General features: G+C 31.2%; 1 protein-coding gene across 2 annotated transcripts; it reads left to right on the top strand.

Moving 5' to 3' along the window:
• Positions 1-7081: 7081 nt before the first annotated feature.
• On the top strand, positions 7082-11461 carry LOC101246986 (uncharacterized). Of its 2 annotated transcripts, XM_010314675.4 has the most exons (8): positions 7093-7379; positions 7458-7526; positions 8551-8670; positions 8757-8831; positions 9517-9651; positions 9735-9876; positions 9968-10080; positions 10880-11461. In XM_010314675.4, the coding sequence occupies exons 1-7, from the start codon at positions 7191-7193 to the stop codon at positions 10066-10068; spliced, it is 831 nt and encodes a 276-aa protein (XP_010312977.1). In that variant the 5' UTR covers positions 7093-7190; the 3' UTR covers positions 10069-10080; positions 10880-11461. The 2 variants fall into 2 exon arrangements, with proteins under 2 accessions (XP_004250632.1, XP_010312977.1); XM_004250584.5 differs by lacking the exon at positions 9968-10080 and having other exon boundaries at positions 7082-7379.
• Positions 11462-16991: the final 5530 nt, after the last annotated feature.

Raw genomic sequence — 16991 nt, forward strand, 5'->3', positions numbered from 1 at the left:
AACATATTCTCATTCGAGGTTGGATATATTGAAACTTAATAATAGCGTAACATTTTGAATAACATTCTTAAAAAACAAATTTGACAAATAGTAACAATTATATTTGATGTAGATGCAACTAAAGAATCCAAAATAGCCATAGATGTGATTCATGCAAAAATCATACAAATTTAAATTGTATATTTGAAAAAGGAACAAAAACGATTGAAAAACGAAATATTCAAAGGAGTTTTATCATATCAATATGAAAAAGGATAATAAGACGTGTAGATGTATTTTTTAGTATTTTTCAGTTATTTATAATATAATTCTTATATACTCAAGAAAAAAAGTACATCGGATTATATGTTGTAATATAAAGATTCAAACTTATTGATATTCCAATAAAATGTAGAAACTGACATATTAATTACCTGTCCAAACAAAAAAATTACTAAGAAAATATATATTGACATTTGATATATTGACTAATAATGTACTATCCCTCATTATAGATGTTAAATTTAAGTTTCATTTTGATCGTCATCTCAAAACGATCTTCACAATTAATATATCGTAAAAAAAATTTAAGTGATAATATTACGTTTGAAAATAAAGAAAGTAATACACCTCAATATATTTTTTATACGAATCTATTGAAATTTCCACAAATCTATTTATATTCAAATAGTAATTTTGTACCACAACAAAATCACCGTTTTGACAATAATACTTTTCAGTTACAACACTATATGAAACTAAACCATATTTGTATCAAGGTAAAAAATTTCTTACCCATACAAGTTATTTACAAATATTGCAATTTCTAATAACCAATTTCTTGATATAGTTAATTTAAAATTTTCATTAATTTCGTTAAAATAATAAATTCACATTTTGATGTCTAGTTGTTTATCATCTAATATCAAATAATATTTTATTATTTACATAAGAACATTCTAATTGGTATAGAAACTTGTCTATAAATATTATCACGTACTTTTACAGATTAATTTAAATCCAAATATATCACCATTATTAGTACCACAAGAGTTACTACTATTTGTATCACATCGGACATCGGCCACCAAAAACATTTACTAGTCTAATTATAAATGTATACAAAAACATATAACAATTAATAGTACCATCACAAAAATATACAGATTAATTTAAAATCTAAAGATATAGTAACAAGTGTTAAAACATTTTAAACCATTCACAAATAATATTTAAAATGTTAAATACCATTAAATAATAACTCTAGAAAACACATTAAATAAATTAAAACAATATAACAATGCGAAGTGACCACATGTAGGGGAAGGAGATAATTAAGGAATAGTGAAAATAGTAGACCAGTAAGACTCTTCCATTTTCGTTTAAGTATTTATTTTATATTTCTGGAAAAAAAATATTGCTATGTTGGTAAAAAATAAAACTATTGTTATATGAAAGTAATTTAGGTTCTTATTTAGTATACTTATATTTTTTGTTCATTGATTAATATGGGCCAAAGCCTAAATTTCTTTTATTTTTCTCCTTTGTTATTATTTGTTTTGTATTAACTCTCTAACATTATTTTCTTTTGGTTTAGCTTAATTAAATCCCCAAGAACCATATTCCTCCGTTTATGTTGCTTAGAGTGCTTAAGTTCCTATTTTTATTAATTTATTTAGTTATTTATGGTTGAAAAAAATTATTCTCTCAATAAATTAGTTTTCTTTTAAGTTTATTTTCTTTCAAAATACATTTATAATAAATCTTTGCCCTACACGGAAATAAGTTTATTTTCTTTCAAAATACATTTATAATAAATCTTTGCCCTACACTTATTTCCAAACATTTTTTTAAAAAAAGTTCAAATCGGTGGTGAACCGCAAGTTAGCGGACATTTCTAAGGTTTAACACCTTTTCAGAATGTACATTGAACTTCGAATGCTTTTATTTTCAACTGTTTTTATCTGGTTAAGTATTATGAAAACATTAAGTTTTTTCTTGATTTTTACAAAAAATTAAGTGACGACTCTGTTCTTTCGGGAATTCGATTTCTCTTAAATCATAAGTTTAATCGATTTTTCGGAAACCTAGTCAGTTTTCTTTTATTTTTATTTTTTGAGTACACTGTCAAACCATATAATACATTTATTTTTTAAACTTCTTAGTTAATGAGTTTGTTTTTATATTTTATAGAACAAATTTGGGGTTTCTTTTTTACAAAAAGAACGGTTTGATTAATTAAGTGATTTATACGATCTGAGATCTAATATTTTATATTTTTAAAATACTCTAATTTAGATGCACGTGTGTTGCACGTATTGCCAAGCCGTAGTTGATGATCAACGTCTCGTTGTCCGCCATATGCGGGCCTATTAGTGGTGGCGATGATAGCTCAGATGATCATTCCATCCGCTTGTGAATATGTCATTGAATTCATTTATCAACTTCTTATCATAATTAGATTAATCATTTTGATTATGGTTTCGATTCTCACCATTTAGTTTCTTCCATCCAACTCTTTTGTTTCGATTCATCGAGCTATTGGTTCACTGATTGGTGTTTCTTTTGTTCATCTAATCATTTCCCTCTTTACCAAACAAAATGAAACAGATGAACAACCAACTCTTTTAAATTCAACGTGAACCTCTAGATAGACGATCAAGGTCGTGGTCCGCCACACACGACCCTATTAGCGGTGATGTTGGTGGTATCTGTGATAACCAGAGAAGCAATCACCAAATCTATATCACAAATTCTTACCATAGTTGAATCACTCGTCTTGTCTATAGTTTTACTTTTTATAGTTCAGTTTCTTTTATTTGTTCGTGGTCATGGTGATTAAGAAGATTAAATTAGCAATTAGTTAATGAACTTGTTGTTATGTTTTTTAATAAGAAAAATTGTATAAATAACAAACTATTAATTCAAACTAAATGCTATAACCACAATTCCATTTAATTGTCATATGTAGAAAACACTTGTCATTCGCCTCTCACCTTAGAGAATTTTGCTCGCCGCTCTCCCTCAACTCTCTCACTTTATACAAACACAAATGTATAAATTATGTTTGTAATAAGTGAGAAAAAACTATAATACAAAATATTAAAATATGGATAGACATGAGTCGTACCTTCAAAACTACAAACAAAGAACATGTTTAATTGAACGAGACACTCTCGCAGTAATGTTCAAATTAGTAACTTTTTCCTTTTCTCATTCAACTTTAAAGAACCCTATTCCTACATAATTTCAACTGGGTTAAAGAAATTATACGTGAAATCGAAAATACAAATACCCAGAAAGGGATTTGAGGACATACCTGATGTAATATATACTTTAGAGAACCCTATTAGTGAAAAATTGAAGAATATTAAGCAAACCAACATACACTACTTCTTCCTCCCTTTTCACAAATTTGAGTAAAGAGGAACGAGCTTCTTCTTCATCCCTTTTCCCAAATTTAAGCAAAGATGAACGAGTTTTCTTCCTTCCTTTTCTAAGACTTGATCAAAGAGGAACAATTGTTTTTCTTTCTCCCTTTTGCTATAGAAAACTCATTTGAGCTAAGAGGAACATTTGATTATTTTAGTTTGAGAAAAGAAGAACAAATGACTATTTAGTTTTATTTTAACTAGAACCTTCATTTTTTTTTTATTTCATTTTTAAATTAATATCTAGAGGCGACATGATCGCTACAAAATTATATTTAGGTGCGACATTTAATAAGATGTTACTAAGTATTTATACAAATTTGATGTTCCATAGCAAACATAAAATTTGCTATATATGGAGCAAAATCATGCAAACTATAGCTAACATACAAATATGATTTTTATATTTGCTGAACCTAAAATTCACTCTTTATTTATAGAGCAAATTTCATATTTAGAAGATGAAATATACAACCCAATGGCCCATGACATGAAGATGAAAACAAGTACAAAATGATGATGAAATAGAAGATGCACGAATCACCGAGTCATTCAGCGACCTCGACTAACCTCGACAAATGATTCGCCGCAACACTAATTCTGAAAACTATAAATACTAGCCTTAGTTATTTTTTTAAGAGTTTGAACATTATTGTAGTTTTCACCTTAAAATGCTATTTTTCTTGTATTTTCTCTCAATTTTGGAGATGTATTTTTTGGAAGATTTGAAGAAAGAAAGAGTTTATCTTCCCAAGTTGGAAGTGGGTGTTCTCCATTCTTCTTCCTTTACTTAAATCAAGGTTTAGTTTCTTATACCAATTCAATTTTAATATCATTTTAGGTGTAATTTGTTATTTATTGATGTGTGGCTAAAACCCCATTCGTGGAGTGTGATTTAACAAATATGTGTTGATATTATTGTTGGGTCTTGCTTGCTGATAGGTTAGATGCGTTTTAATGGTGATTTCACCTAGTGATTGTGATTTAACTTAATGGGCTTGTAGTTGCGAATGCAAAACCACCCATGTATTTTTGACTTGCTGAGAGAGAGGTCGCGAAACCAAAATCGCTAAACTGATGACCTAAGAAGTGGGTCAGTCAACATGAGGTTCAACCCTAGAGGGTGAGCCCTAGTCCCATATCCTAACACCCAGTTCGAAAGAGTGGGTGAGGTAAGACGTAGGCTCACCTTCATGCGACAAATGGGTGTCCGAGAGGGACCCATTTGAAATGGGGTAAGTTACTCGAGAGAGATTTTATTTTCATCGAAAGCTTAGCCTTGTCACTATTATCTTGCAAATTTCCTAACGAAAGTATGTACTCAACGATTTATATTAACTTTTATTTCCGTCACACCCCAAGAACTTCTCCCCATACTTGATTTTCTTTTTGCATTTTTAATACCGTTTTTATTATACTTGTGACAACCCCCCCCCCCCCCAATCGATATTTGACACTTTCGTGTCACCCCCTTTAATTTATAATGTTTTTATTCCTAAATATCTTTAGCTACGACTAATTAGAATGAAGTTCTAATTAACTATATATTCTCGAAATCGCTCTCTTGGAACACGACCCCGACCCTTGGTTGGGTTACTACATTACCGACGATCGTAGACACTCAAACCGTACGTTAGTGTCGTTGGTCATAATAAGCACCAACATGCACATGTGGAGAAACTAGTATATATAAATCTATGGCTGATAATTAATTTTACATATTATAAATTACCTTTAGTTGTCGTATAGATGATGAACTTATAGTGTGAACAAATATGTGTACAAAGTAGTTATGCTTTCAATTCAACGTTTTGAGATCATGATTTCAAATTCCAAATTTTCTAAAAAGAAAATTAATTTTAAATTTCAAACGATGATTTTATTTTATTTTTAAATGTAAGCTTGACTCATAAATTTATATCTTTTTTAATAAAAAAGCCCATAATTTTAAATTTCATAAAAAGAAAAACTCATATTTGGCATGAAGAAATTGTTCATGTCATGTGAAAGAATTATATTTAAAAATAACTAGTTTTTACTATTGTTGACTAGTGAATTTTTATAAAGTATTCAAAATTATTATAATACAAAAATATGTATTTTCAATATGCTATTTATATTTTATTTGAAATAAAATTTGATAAGTATTTTAAAGATACTTATATTTGTGAATTTGATTAACAAGTAGTAACACTAACATCATGTAATATTATGATATCGATATTTATAATAATATTTTAAAGTTATAATATGATTTTAAAATTTATCAAAAAATATACTTTTGAAAAATGTGGGTTGGTGGCACAACCCGTAGGCCATAGCACACGTACTTGTGGATTGAATTGGCCATTTTCTGGCTCAAAAAATGGATTAACTCGTCATGATCCATCAAATTTCAAATCCTGCATGAGTTAGTCCAGATAGAGTAAGTCAGCTCATATGGACATTTGATATTCTAATAATTTGTCAATGAAGTGTGATTTGCTTATTTAATAAGAGAAAAGATATAAATCACCATTGAAGTTCTCTCGAATTTTCAAAAAGACACATTAACTTTGAAGGTGTCCTATGTATGCCCCGTTTTTCACCTAATATCACTTATACAAAAATGTTTGTAAGTACGCACGAATAGTCACTTGACACGTGTTATAATTTTTTTTTACATTATTTTTATTTGATTTCTTTGCTTTTCTTTTAATTTTCATTTTCCTTTTTTTTCTTCTTTTTTCCCTATTTCTCTTTCTTCTTCACCCTTATTCTCTGTTCTTAACTTTTGCTATTCCTTTTGTTGTGTAGAACAACCGCTAAACCCGCTGTGGCGGAACAAATTTTTTGATAACATTATTAATTATTTGTCTAACTACCATCAATTAATTTATTTATGAAAATAAATATTGGTAAATAATCAAAATCTAAATACTCAAAATATGTCATTTAAATAACTTCCGTCTTCAACTTCTTACTCCCAAATCGGGTTTTTCATAATTTCGCTATTCCTAAATATAAAACTTCATTTGTAGGAGGAATAAAATCACTAAACTAATTTGTTTTTCGAAAAAAAAAAAGAATAAGAATAAACACAATAACATTTGTTTTTTTAAAAAAATGGAGGAAGACATAGATGTCCAAGAAATATGGGTAAACTAATCATGGTAAGGAATATGACAAAAAAAAATTTGAAAAATAAAAACTATTCATAATAAAGCTTTAAAAAAATCAATACATGGGTTTTTATATTTTTTTCAAAATAAGTTAAATTGGAGTGCCACATGACAATTTTACGTTGGTCTGAAGCTGTATGAACAATGCTTCACGCGCTCAACTTTTGTGACAACACGGGTGGTGTTAAAATTAGTCAAAAGGGTATGTTTATTGTGAATTTAATAGTTTCGTGGGATAATAGGACGCACACAAAGTTAAAGTGTCTTTCTAAAAATTCGATACAATTTCAATGACAATTTTATGTCTTTTCTCATTTAATAATTTTCACAACTTGTTAAATTTTTATATTATATTAAATATTGATATAGTACATATATATGCTATTTAACTTGACCTCATTCTACATCTATTCATTTAAATTTTGAATATGCACTAATATATTTAAATATATATATAAAATTAAATAAATATAGATATTATTGTTATATGATATAATACATAATAGAACCATATACGTATTTGTATGCCTTCGAAAAATTTACAACATAAAAATCAAATCAAGAGACAAGCTAAAAGGTATAGCGGTTGTTGATGCTTCATTTTGAATAGAGTGGAGTGATGATGAATGTGAGCTTATCCTTTTGTCAGCCATCAACACTCTGCACAAGTAAAACACAATTGCTTCCCTTCACCTTCACCTCCACCCCCATTTTATTTAGCTTCTCTCATTCTCGTAAGAAACGTCGGCGTTTTGTGAGTTATGCTTCTTCCTCAGAGCTTCCGCTTCTCCCTTTCCCTATTGACCAGGTGAACCTTTTTTACTTCATTCTTTCCATTGTCAGATTTTGCATTTTGTTGGTCAAGTGACTGTAATTTGTTATGCAGGTATTAGTTCCTTCAGAGGCGAAGACACTGCATTTGTATGAAGCAAGATACTTGGCACTCTTAGAGGAGGTATAACATATATATTAAGTTAGGGTTTCACCATAAATATTGTTTGGCCATAATATTTGAGAAATATATTTTATTTTTTTAGAAAAAGATAACTTTTTCATCTCATCGTCAACAACCCAAGCATATATAGTGCCTTTCTAGTTTCCAAATTAACCCTCAAATCTGTGTCTATACACCATCAACTCATTTCTTATGCCTACATACACATTTGAGCTTTCTATTTAGGGATGGAAATTGGGAGGTACTTGGGTTGGGGATTATTCCTTTGAAACTTAAACTAAAGGCTAAACATTTTGCAATGGCAAGTGATGCTGTAATGTCCACAGCGAGTTGCCATTTGAAATGGCAAGTGATGTTGTAGTGTCAATTGACATTGACTTAGTGTCCAATTTATAACAAAACAAAGCTGCTAGTTCTGTGTAACTTGTTTTAGCAGTATCAATCATATGACATGTCATCAAGATGTGGTGGGATAAATGAGATTCCTCATTTCTCTATATTAATCAGAAGTCTTGAATTTTAGTTCTCATCGAGGGGATGCTTCTCCCTTAAATGGGAGAAACAAAGTTGCTGATGTATGACGCTAGTGGATAGAGTAAAGATTAAGTTCTTAATGAACTTAAACTTCATATATTGTTGCTGCTGTGAGGCCAGTGTATGAAACACCCACAAAAGTTAGTAGTAAAGATTTATAACTGGTACATTTCTTTTAACTAAAAAACATTTAGTAATTTATGCAGGGCAAAGCGGCGCGGGGTGGGGCAAAACAAGAATTATGCTACGGAGGATGGGGCAAAGTTTTTGTGATTTTATGCTGATTTTCCCCGCCCCGACTCATTTATCATTCCTATTTATACTTAGCAACTATCTTTGCACAGAGAGAGATATTGGTATGAAATGTGAAATAGATGTTCGAAATTTGGGAAGAAAAGCAATCAATTGAATATTATCACTAACATCATCATTTTGATGGGTAGTGACTATAAAAATATTCTAGCTTACCCATCCTTTTTTCTTGCTGTAGTCTCTTTTTAAGAAGAAGAAGTTCTTTGTGCACTTCGTTCTAGATCCTATAGCCATCAATGATACATCTGGAGAAGCATCTTTTGCTGCCAGATACGGTTGCTTGGTTGCAATTGAAAAAGTGAGTTTACTTGCTTTGCTGATATAAAAAAAAATTACTTTTCATATAGAACTCACCGTAAATGATATCTTCACTATGTTGGGCAGGTTGAGCAATTGGAGATTGGTGCATTGGTATCTATTAGGGGTATAGGCCGTGTCAAAATTCTGAAATTTCAACAGGTAAGAACCCGACATCGTAACTCTCCAATATGGCTGCTGACACATTTTTCTATATAGACAACCTGGTGGTAGATAGAATCAATTTAACCGCTTCATAGGAGTTGGAAAAACGAGTTTCTACTCAATGACTATTTTCTGTATTGCCTATTATATTTAATACTGTACTGTAACAAGTCAACACTTTGAATAATAAAAGTACCTTTAGTCTTTACCAGTTATGTCCAAAGTACGTTTCTTCTAAGTGGTAACATTTTAAGAAACCATAGTCATGGGACTCTACATGTGTGCTCCCTTTCTTCCCAAAACATTTTCTATTTGTCAATTTAAGTGTAAATACTAAAAGTTGTCTTTGAAGTCTTTCAAGCGAAGTTTGATTATAAAAAGGTAATAATAGATGTCAAAAAGTAGGGAATGGAGTGAGGTAACGACCAATTTACCTTATCAATCTTCAGCTTATTCATGGGAAAAGAGGGGGATTTTTGTCTTTGAGCTTTTATACATACTAGGTAGCTACGCCAACCGAATACATTATTTTAATGGTATAGGGGCTTATAAGTAGTATAGAATCTTACTTCCTGTTTCTGTCAGCAATAAAATGCCATGAATATTGGCTGAAGCACTATAGAAACTCTTATGCTCACAGTCAGAATATCCAAGCAGGTCTTCACTTTGACATAATTTGTAGGCAGAGCCGTACTTGACAGGTGCAGTCATGCCATTGCTGGACAACACTCCATACAGTGATACAGAACTAAGTTCCAAAGTTTTGAAGATAAAAGAAGCTCTCCATAGTTTGAATAGCTTGGAAATAAAGCTGAAGGTTCTCCTTTCCCCCTTCTATCTGTGTTCAGTCTATTGGTGTTCAGAAAGCATTGCACTTATTTAGAATATATTTTTCTTCAGGCTCCTCAGGACGCTGCGTTGCAAACTTTAACTGCGAACTCTTTGAGATGGTCTGAGAATACACCTGCTCTGGATTGTGACAACGGCTTCATTCCACCTTTGGCTGAGCTTGTATCCTTTGCAGCACTTCAACCTGTTTCTGGTAAATATTCAGTCTCCAAGTATATCTATGCATTATGTAGAAGCCTCATTTGACAGCTTCTGAACGGATTGGTAGCATGTTTCTATTTCAGGTCCAGCTTGGCTATATATAGATAACTATATATCGATACTTCGGAACATGATTATTGTCATCTTCTTGTTTAGCTTCATCAATGTAGTTGCTGCATTCTGAACTCTTTTTAAGGTTTGTTAGTTATAAACATGTGAGCATCTAGTTACTGTTCATCCAAAACTCAAGGTTGTACCAACTGCTGAAACAACTTGCACTGAATTGAAATGTCCCGTTGGACTGGATTATTATATACCTTTAACCAAATTAAGCTGGCAAAGCAAGATCTAAGCTACTGTATTGCCTCTTCTGATCTACCTTGTTTCTCCTTTTATCCAGGATAGAGAGCCCCTGGTTTGAGGCATAGTTTTATCCCTATCTAAATGTTCTGGAACAAATAAGTTTATTCCAGGTTACAGCATATACTAACAGTAATATAATAGTTTCATAGTTTACAGATGAACATCAATGCTCTCATTTGTCACTCTTTTTTTTCTTTTGTGCTTCAGTTTATCAAAACCTATAGTTAGATCTTTGCCTAAACAATGCGGAAATAGCTTAAGAAATATCCCAACTTCCATATAGCATAAGGAGCAGGGACAGCCGAAGGAACTATATTTAGTAGCAAGAAACATAACTTCTCCATTCTTATTTCTATGTTGAACGAAAGAGAAGCCAGATCCTTTGTGTTACATCTTGCTCATCATCAGATTTTCTCAACCCAAAGGGTAACCCTTATGTCCCAACTATTGCAAGTTGCACTCATTGGATCTGCAATAATAGGTATTTAACTAAATGGAAAGATGTAGCATGCTTATGTAGTTATGAATAGTGATGGTGGAAACCTTTCGGAGTAGTTTGAGTAAGCAAATTGATGATCTAATATGTCTGTTTCTTATTTTTCAATGTTGCAATGATCTTTCCCTTTCCTTAGGATCCTCTGAGTCAGAACTACTGAAGCTGCAAAAGATGAAATTGAGGGCAATGGACATCAAGGACACCCTAGACAGACTTGAAGATTCCATAGGATACGTGCAAGATAATATTTCCTTGGTAGCAGCCAAGCTTGCAATCCAATCTTTGGATTCCCGGTTATGAACGAATTCCTGAACAGGTTTCTATCTCTGGAACATGAAATTTGAATGAAATGCTGAACTAGGTTCATGTTGTTAGCGCATTAAATTTGGTTGAATGAAGAGATGGTGTATAGAAATCAGGACATGGTGATATGTTTATTTGTTTGGCAAAAGATCTTGTATATATTTGTTGGCAAAGGATGCTGAAAACTGAAGAAAAGAATGTTTGGCAGGAGAGGTTACAGCTCAGTTTGTGCATCTTCAAGTTAAAAGTTGTTGATCATTAGTCAACTGTATATCAGCAGGTCATTGGCATTCAAGGAAGCATAGTATGTAATATTCACAAGGGAACATTGTATTAATTTATTCATCCAATTGCAACATTTATAGCTATGTTTTATACAATCACAGAATAGCAAAAATATCTTATTCTGGACAAATAACTTTGAGTCAGCATAAACCAAGCCTCTACCCCAATTGTTTGGTTTTGACTTTTTAAAGTTACTTATCATACTTATTTTTATCATATATTATATCATATATTACTAAAAGTTGGAAGCTCCAAAGTATAAAGTTGAACTACCATTTTATCCTTACACTAAATTTTAATGTTATAATATATTTAATTAATTAACATATCATACTATTATTAAATTTATATTGCTTAATGCCAGCATACTATTTAATATGAAAGAACTTTTCACTTTCTCAACCTCATTTTATAAGACCGAAAGGGAATGTGAAAAGTATTGATAATCGTGGTTCAATACTTCAATTTTGGACATCTTAAATGTAGGATATGCATTAATATTCCTGCAACCTCATTTTATAAGCCTAAAAGGAAATGTGAAAAGTATTGATAATCGTGGTTCAATACTTTTAATTATGAACGTCTTAAATATACAATATGCACTAATATTCATTTTTTTCTCAATTATTTGTAAATACTAAATATGAGAAGAGATATATGATTTCTAAGACACATATTAAATGGTAAATAATAGTTATACAAAGCTATTATTTAAAAGTTGGAAAGAACATGTTATCATAGTTTAAGGCTTTATGTCTCCCACACTAGAACTTTTGATTTACTTTAGTTACCTAACTTAATTGATGATGAACGATCTTATTTAATCCATTAAATTATGCTCAATGATCAACTTATATAAATGAACTTATAAACCAAAAATATGTACAACTCTCACAATTAGGAAAAACAGTAGAGGAAACATACAAATTTAATGAGTAAGTTCATTTTTCAGTTGTATTATTCTTTGTGAATATGCTCATAAAAATATATTATTCTTGTTTATATAATGTTGAATTTTATAAGTTTTATAAATTGTCAATGTTTCTTATATTCATGTTTATGAGTTAAAATCAAACCAATGTATTGACATAGAAGTGTTAAAGATTGACTTTTGGTCCTCTTAAATGTCATCTCTTTACCATTAGCTTTGAGTCTTTGCTTAGCCTGAAGCTATTTAAAACTTTAATTTTTATTATCTTAAATTTGCTGAAATTGATTAAAAAAAAGTGGATAAATGAAAAAGAATAGGTATTCATATATAATATTTTGGTGATTCATGTTTATTAATGTTTTCTTAATTATATTTATAAGTGGATGAATGAAACTACTCTAATCGTTGAAATCGATAATCAAAACAATAACGTGGAATACGTACCAAGAACATTACTTATGGAAGAGTATCATGTAATATATGAGTACATTAAATGTTGCTCAAAATATAATTCATTAAGTATTTTACCTACCTAGCAAAATTTAGAAGTTGAATTTTGTAGTTTCAAATAATATTTAACCATCTATCATTCAACGAAGAAGTCCTTCAAATATAAGTTGACAATTTATCTATTTCAACTTGTATTTTTTTTATTTTATTCTTAATATAATTTATTTGTATCAACTACTTGTATGGGATACCCGTGCAATGCACGTGTCTAGAGATTAGTAATCGAAAAAGGATCAAAAATATCTCTAAAGTATGCGGAATAGACCACTTATATCCTCCATAAAATTTTTTGAGATAAAAAAGTACCCCCACCATTATTCCAAAAGACCACAAATACCCTCAAGAGTTAACTACCTAAATTTTTAGTGATGTGGCAAGTCACATGAGACTAATCCCTCCACTTAAGCATTGCCAACTATGATTTACTACAAAAAAAACTTGACCTTTAGCGACGCAAAAGTTGCCACAAAATCCCAAAAATATTGCCACCTAAAGATTATGAGTAATTTTTAGTGGCAACTAAGGCTGCTACCGCTATTCGCTAGTAAAACTATTTTTCAATCCAAAAGTATGATATTTAATTTTCAGTTGCAACCTAATTTTCTAAAATAAATAACTTGCAGTATCAATATTAAAAACATCTAATATTATTACTAAAATCATCAAAATTACTTTTCGTTCAAATCTCCTGCTATATAATGCATCATTGTACATTTTCATTTTTATGCATTTACATATAACATACAAATAAAACATATTGTGTCTTTAAACTCTTCCTTAATCGATATCATTTTTGAATTTTTAAAAACAATGAAGATATAAATATGAAATCAAAATTTAATGTTAAAAATAAGTTAAAACCTTATTTCATCAATAGGAGACGTCAAACCTCCTTTTTACATTTATTTTTCTATTTCAATGCTAATATAGTACTACATTATTTTTAATTTTTACAAATGATTCTCTATTTTACGATCCACGTTAGGATGTATGTTTCAGATACCTAGGATATGCTACGTGATCCTTGTCTGCACGAAGCAAAAGTTCGCACGGAATGTGGTGGGCGATGTATTATTACCATCTCTTCTTGTTGTATCCTTCTCAACATCGCTAGCTGATTTTCACAATTATTTCTTTATCTCAAAGTATGACCCGTCAGACATAGCCATTTCAGGGCTTCCCTCAAAACAGTCTCGATAATAACCTTGTACAAATTGTAATCCTTTGCCAGAATCAAACCTCCATATATTACGCATAACTCAGATATAAGACTCGACGTAACTTTCTTGCCAAGCCCTCCTTAAAACCCGCCCAACCACCTTCGCCGGTCATCGCATGCGACCCCTCCAACCTTGAATCAGGCATGAAGTTGCAATTAGTATTCACCCTCCCAACCCTGAATTAGGCATGAAGCTACAATCAGTATTGATCTCAATACATCCCATGGGCGGAAAATCTAGCTAATGAAAATAGTTTTTCTATCTCGATTTTTTGTTAATTGAATTGGACAATATTCAATTCTTAAAATTGGGAAAAAATATGGATTTTGGCAATAAAATGGATGAAATGGTCTCCAACCCTGTAGGAAATATGAAAGGAAAAATAATATCTTTTGAAAATGCTCAAGTTTATTATAGGCTACTTAAGGCCACTTGAGATGATTACAATCATCAACCACATCACTATTTATACTACTCAAAATAGAAAACAAAAAGTCTTGCACAAATAACTAAATACATGTATCACAATTTACTAGATACATGTACTATGAAATTCTAAAAAGACTTCTTGAAAAACTAAGAGACAATTTTGGAAGACTAAACATTGATGCATTAATTCCAACACTCCCCCTTAATGCATTTGCTTGATAACTCCAATGCATTCTCGAAGATAGCAAAATTTTTCTCTAGGAAGTGCTTTGGTGAAGATGTCAGCAAGTTGTTCTTCTGTCTGACAATAATGCAACTGAATTTCGCCTTTCTCTTGTGCTTCTCGGATAAAATGATACTTGATGAAAATATGCTTTGATCTTTCATGGCTGACTATATTCTTGGCAATTGCAATTGCTGATTTGTTATCACAATACAGAACAGTCTTTTTTTATTGTTTTTCACCAATGTCTTCAAATATTTTCCTTAGCCAAATAGCTTGAGAAGTAACCTTGAATGCTGAAACATATTCTGCTTCGACAATGGATTGAGCAACAACACTTTGCTTTTTTGATAACCAAGAACAAATGCCTGATCCAAATAAGAAAGCATAACCAGAAGTACTCTTCATGTCATCTATACTTCCAGCCCAATCACTATAAGAATAACCAATTAAGTTCAAATTTCCACCAAATTTGTACATTATCCCATAATCCATTGTTCCTTGCAAGTAGCGTAGAACACGCTTTGCAGCTCCAAAATGCACTTGGCTTGGTTCTTGCATGAATCTGGATAATAAACTAGCAACAAACATAATATTTGGCCTTGTTGAAGTAAGATATAGCAAACTTCCAATCAAACTCCTAAAAAGTGAGCTATTAACTTTCTTTTCTCCATCATCTTTTCTAAACTTCTCATTTGCTGCTAATGGTATGACTACAGACTTGCAATCCATCATTTTGAATTTTTGAAAAATACTTTTAGTATACTTCTTTTGAGAAATAAAAATTCCTTCTTTCACTTGAGAAACTTCGATGCCCAAGAAATAATTTAGCAATCCAAGATCACTCATTTCATAAGCTTGCATCGTATCTTGCTTGAAATTTTGCATCATCTTTACATCATTTTCTGTAAAGAGCAAATCATCCACATAGAGACAAACAATAATAATGCTGCCGTTTTCTTTCTTCACATACAAAGTGGCTTCACTTTTACTTCTCTAAAAATTATTTTTCAGAAAGTATGTATCAATTTCATTGTACCCGGCTCTTGGAGCTTGCTTCAGCCCGTAAAGAGCTTTTTTTAGTCTATACACCTTTTCTTCTCCCCCTTGAACAAAAAATCCTTGAGGTTGCTCAACATAAATCTCTTCATCAAGTTTTCCATTCAGAAATGCTGATTTAACATCAAGTTGAATTATCTTCCATTTCTTTTGTGCAACAACAACAATTACAGTTCTAATTGTCTCAAGACGAGCAACTGGAAAGAAAGTTTCATTAAAATCAATACCTGATTTTTGCGTGAAGCCTCTAGCAACCAACCTTGCTTTTTTGCTTTTGAATATCTCCTTCCTGGTTGAGTTTGATTTTGTAAATCCATTTTAGACCTACAACTTCTCTTTCTCTAGGAATAGCCACAAGCTACCAAGAATTATTTTTTTGGATCATTCGAATTTCTTCTTCCATGGCTTTCTTCCAAACATCATGCTTTATTGCTTTTCCATAATTTTCTGGCTCAACACCAGCAAAATTACATCTTTGATAAATGTCACTCAACATTTTTGTTCCTCTTGGAGGCGGTTCTTCATTATCTGAATCTGGGATTTCTCCCCCTTGAGAGACATCTTCATCTTTCTCATTCTCTTCTTGATTTGAAGATATGATAGCAGTATTCTCTATCTTTTTATCCTTTCAATTCCATGATCTTTTTCATCAAAAATGACATCTGTACTAACAACAAGTTTGTTAGTTTTGACATCGAGAAGCCTATATCCTTTTGTCACATCACTATAACCAAGAAAGACACATTTTTGACTTTTTTCATCCAATTTTGTTCTTTTCTCAGCAGGTACATGAGCATAACAAATACACCCAAAATTTTTAAAATGACTTACAGAAGGTTTAATTCCACTCCAAGCTTCAACTGGTGTCTTGTCCTTTAGTGCCTTTGTTGGACACCTATTAAGGATGTGAACTGCTGTATGCACTGCTTCTGCCCAAAAATATTTTGGCAGCCCTTTCTCATTCATCATAGTTCTGGCCATTTCAACAATTGTTCTATTTCTTCTTTCAAATACACCATTTTGTTGAGGAGTATACCCTGCTGTAAGTTGCTTCTTGATGCCTTCATTTTTGCAATATTCTTCAAATTCTTGACTTGTGTACTCACCTCCTCGATCACTGCAAATGATTTTGATTCTGCAACCTTTTTGCTTCTCAACAAGGGCTTTAAATTTCTTGAATGTAGAAAATGCTTCTGACTTTTCTTTCAAGAAATAAACCCAAGTCATTCTTGAGAAATCATCAATAAAGATTACAAAATACCTTTGACTTCCAAGAGATGGAGTCTTC

The sequence above is a fragment of the Solanum lycopersicum genome, chromosome 11 (assembly GCF_036512215.1).
Source record: "Solanum lycopersicum chromosome 11, SLM_r2.1".
In the NCBI taxonomy this organism is placed as follows: Eukaryota; Viridiplantae; Streptophyta; class Magnoliopsida; order Solanales; family Solanaceae; genus Solanum; species Solanum lycopersicum.